Below are 1,997 nucleotides of genomic sequence, written 5' to 3'. Positions count from 1 at the left end.
GAAGTTTAAGACCAGCTTGGGCAACATAGCAAGAAACCCAATCTAAAAAAAAAAAAAAAAAAAATTTTTTTGAGACAAAGTCTCACTCTTGTTGCCCAGGGTGGGGTGCAATGGTGTGATCTTGTTTTACTGTATCCTCCGCCTTCCAGGTTCAAGCAATTCTCCTGCCTCAGCTTCCCAAGTAGCTGGGATTACAGGCACCCACCACCACACCCAGCTAATTTCTGTATTTTTAGTAGAGACAGGGTTTCACCACTGTTGGCCAGGCTGGTCTCGAACTCCGGCCTCAGGTGATCCGCCTGCCTCGACCTCCCAAAGTGCTGGGATTACAGGAGTGGCCACCATGCCTGTCCTACAAAAATTTTTTTTACAAAATTAGCCAGGCATGTTAGTGTATGACTGTCATCTCACCTATCAGGAGGCTGAGATGGGAGGATCGCTTGAGCCTGGAGGCCAAGGCTCTGGTGATTGCACCACTGCATTCCAGCCTGGGTAACAGAGTGAGACCCTGTCTCAAAACAAACAAACAAAATAACAACTAAACAAAAGAGAATAAAGTACCTGCGTAGGAGGATAGAGAAGGGCTAGGGGAGAAGGCAGAAAAGGTTTGTACAACTTAGAGGGCATGAACAGTAGCACCTTGTTTTTTTTTTTTTTTTACCAAACAAGCAAAGACCGCCAGAGCTCATGCACAGCTATCATCAGGCGCTACCATGGCCTGGCTCCTCGGGTGACACGTCCCCATCTGACACATGGCCCGAGGACCAGCTGCCCGCCCGATCCCTCCAGCGCTTCCCAGCTGCAGATCTCGGAGCTGGAAGGCAGGCCCGCTCAGCAGGCCGCCTACTCACCAGAGCAGTGGGTGTCACAGAGCTCGTCTCAGTGGCAATGTGGCCAGAGAACATGCCCTGGCTAAACTATACTTCAGCAGCATATTATTAAAATAAAGCACAATGGGCCAGGTGCAGTGGCTCACACATGTCATTCCAGCACTTTGGGAGGCCAAGGCGGGAGGACAGCTTGAGGCCAGGAGTTCAAGACCAGCTTGAGCAACATAGCAAGACCTCATCTCAACAAAAAAGAAGAAAATTAGCTGGGCCTGGCGGTGCACACTGGAGGTCCCAGCTACTCAGGAGGCTGAAGCAGAAGGATCTCAAACGTGTCTGAGGCTGCCATGAGCTATGATTGCACCACTGTACTCTAGCCTGGGCAACAGAGTGAGACCCGAGCTCTAAAAAAATTAAAATAAAAATAAAAATTTAAAAATAAAGCAGAATGTTATCAGTGGATTAAACTATGAGACCATTTATTTCCTCCCTGCCCCGCAGCGCTCAGTGGGCTTACGCACCTCTGGCTGCCACCGTGGGCTGCCCTCCAGGGAAGGCCTGTGTGAGGCAGACCTTTCAGGCCAGAGGAGCCTACACCACCGGCTCCCGCAGACTCTGGCAGGTGGGGGCAGGAGTCTTCAGGTCACAGGAGCGGGCATCACAGCCATCCAGCAGGTCTGCCTGAGAGACGCCATTGAGGCTGGGGGCCACCAGAGCTCTGGGGGTGTCCCGCACGCCTGTCCTCGCGAGTGTGTCCTGGAGAAGTTCTCGGATTCTTCGGTTTTCCCTGAAGGCAGATTCCCAAATAACTTCAAGTTCACCTTCCATTTCTCTGAGGGAAATACATTTAAAATGGCACAATTTTAAAAACAGTATAGAGCCCATATAAATCCCAAAGTAGGAAGAACTCAAAACAGAAGAATGCTAACGGCAGGGGACAGAGCCCTGGGTGCCTGGGTTCTGAAGGAAGAGCTCAGTGTGGAACGAAGCGGCCGGTGCCCTGGGAACGGGGAGCAGCAGGACGGCACAGGCTGGGGCTCAGTGTGGAACGAAGCGGCCGGTACCCTGGGAATGGGGAGCAGCAGGACAGCACAGGCTGGGGCTCAGTGTGGAATGAAGTGGCTGGTGCCCTGGGAATGGGGAGCAGCAGGACGGCGGAGCAGCAGGACA

At 52.3% G+C, this 1,997-nt stretch overlaps 1 protein-coding gene across 1 annotated transcript in view; it reads right to left on the bottom strand.

Annotated features, from left to right (window-relative positions):
- Positions 1-1,281: 1,281 nt before the first annotated feature.
- CEP89 (centrosomal protein 89kDa) overlaps positions 1,282-1,997 on the bottom strand; it is a 96,944-nt gene continuing 96,228 nt past the window's right edge. The window contains exon 18 of the mRNA XM_011995279.1: positions 1,282-1,659. Within this exon, the coding sequence (XP_011850669.1) occupies positions 1,419-1,659 (241 nt within the window). The 3' untranslated portion in view covers positions 1,282-1,418. The remainder of the gene's footprint in view (positions 1,660-1,997) is intronic.

This window comes from Mandrillus leucophaeus, unplaced genomic scaffold (assembly GCF_000951045.1).
Source record: "Mandrillus leucophaeus isolate KB7577 unplaced genomic scaffold, Mleu.le_1.0 Scaffold48, whole genome shotgun sequence".
In the NCBI taxonomy this organism is placed as follows: domain Eukaryota; kingdom Metazoa; phylum Chordata; class Mammalia; order Primates; family Cercopithecidae; genus Mandrillus; species Mandrillus leucophaeus.
Note: the sequence above shows the minus strand (reverse complement) of the source record. Positions and strands in the feature narration are given on the sequence as shown.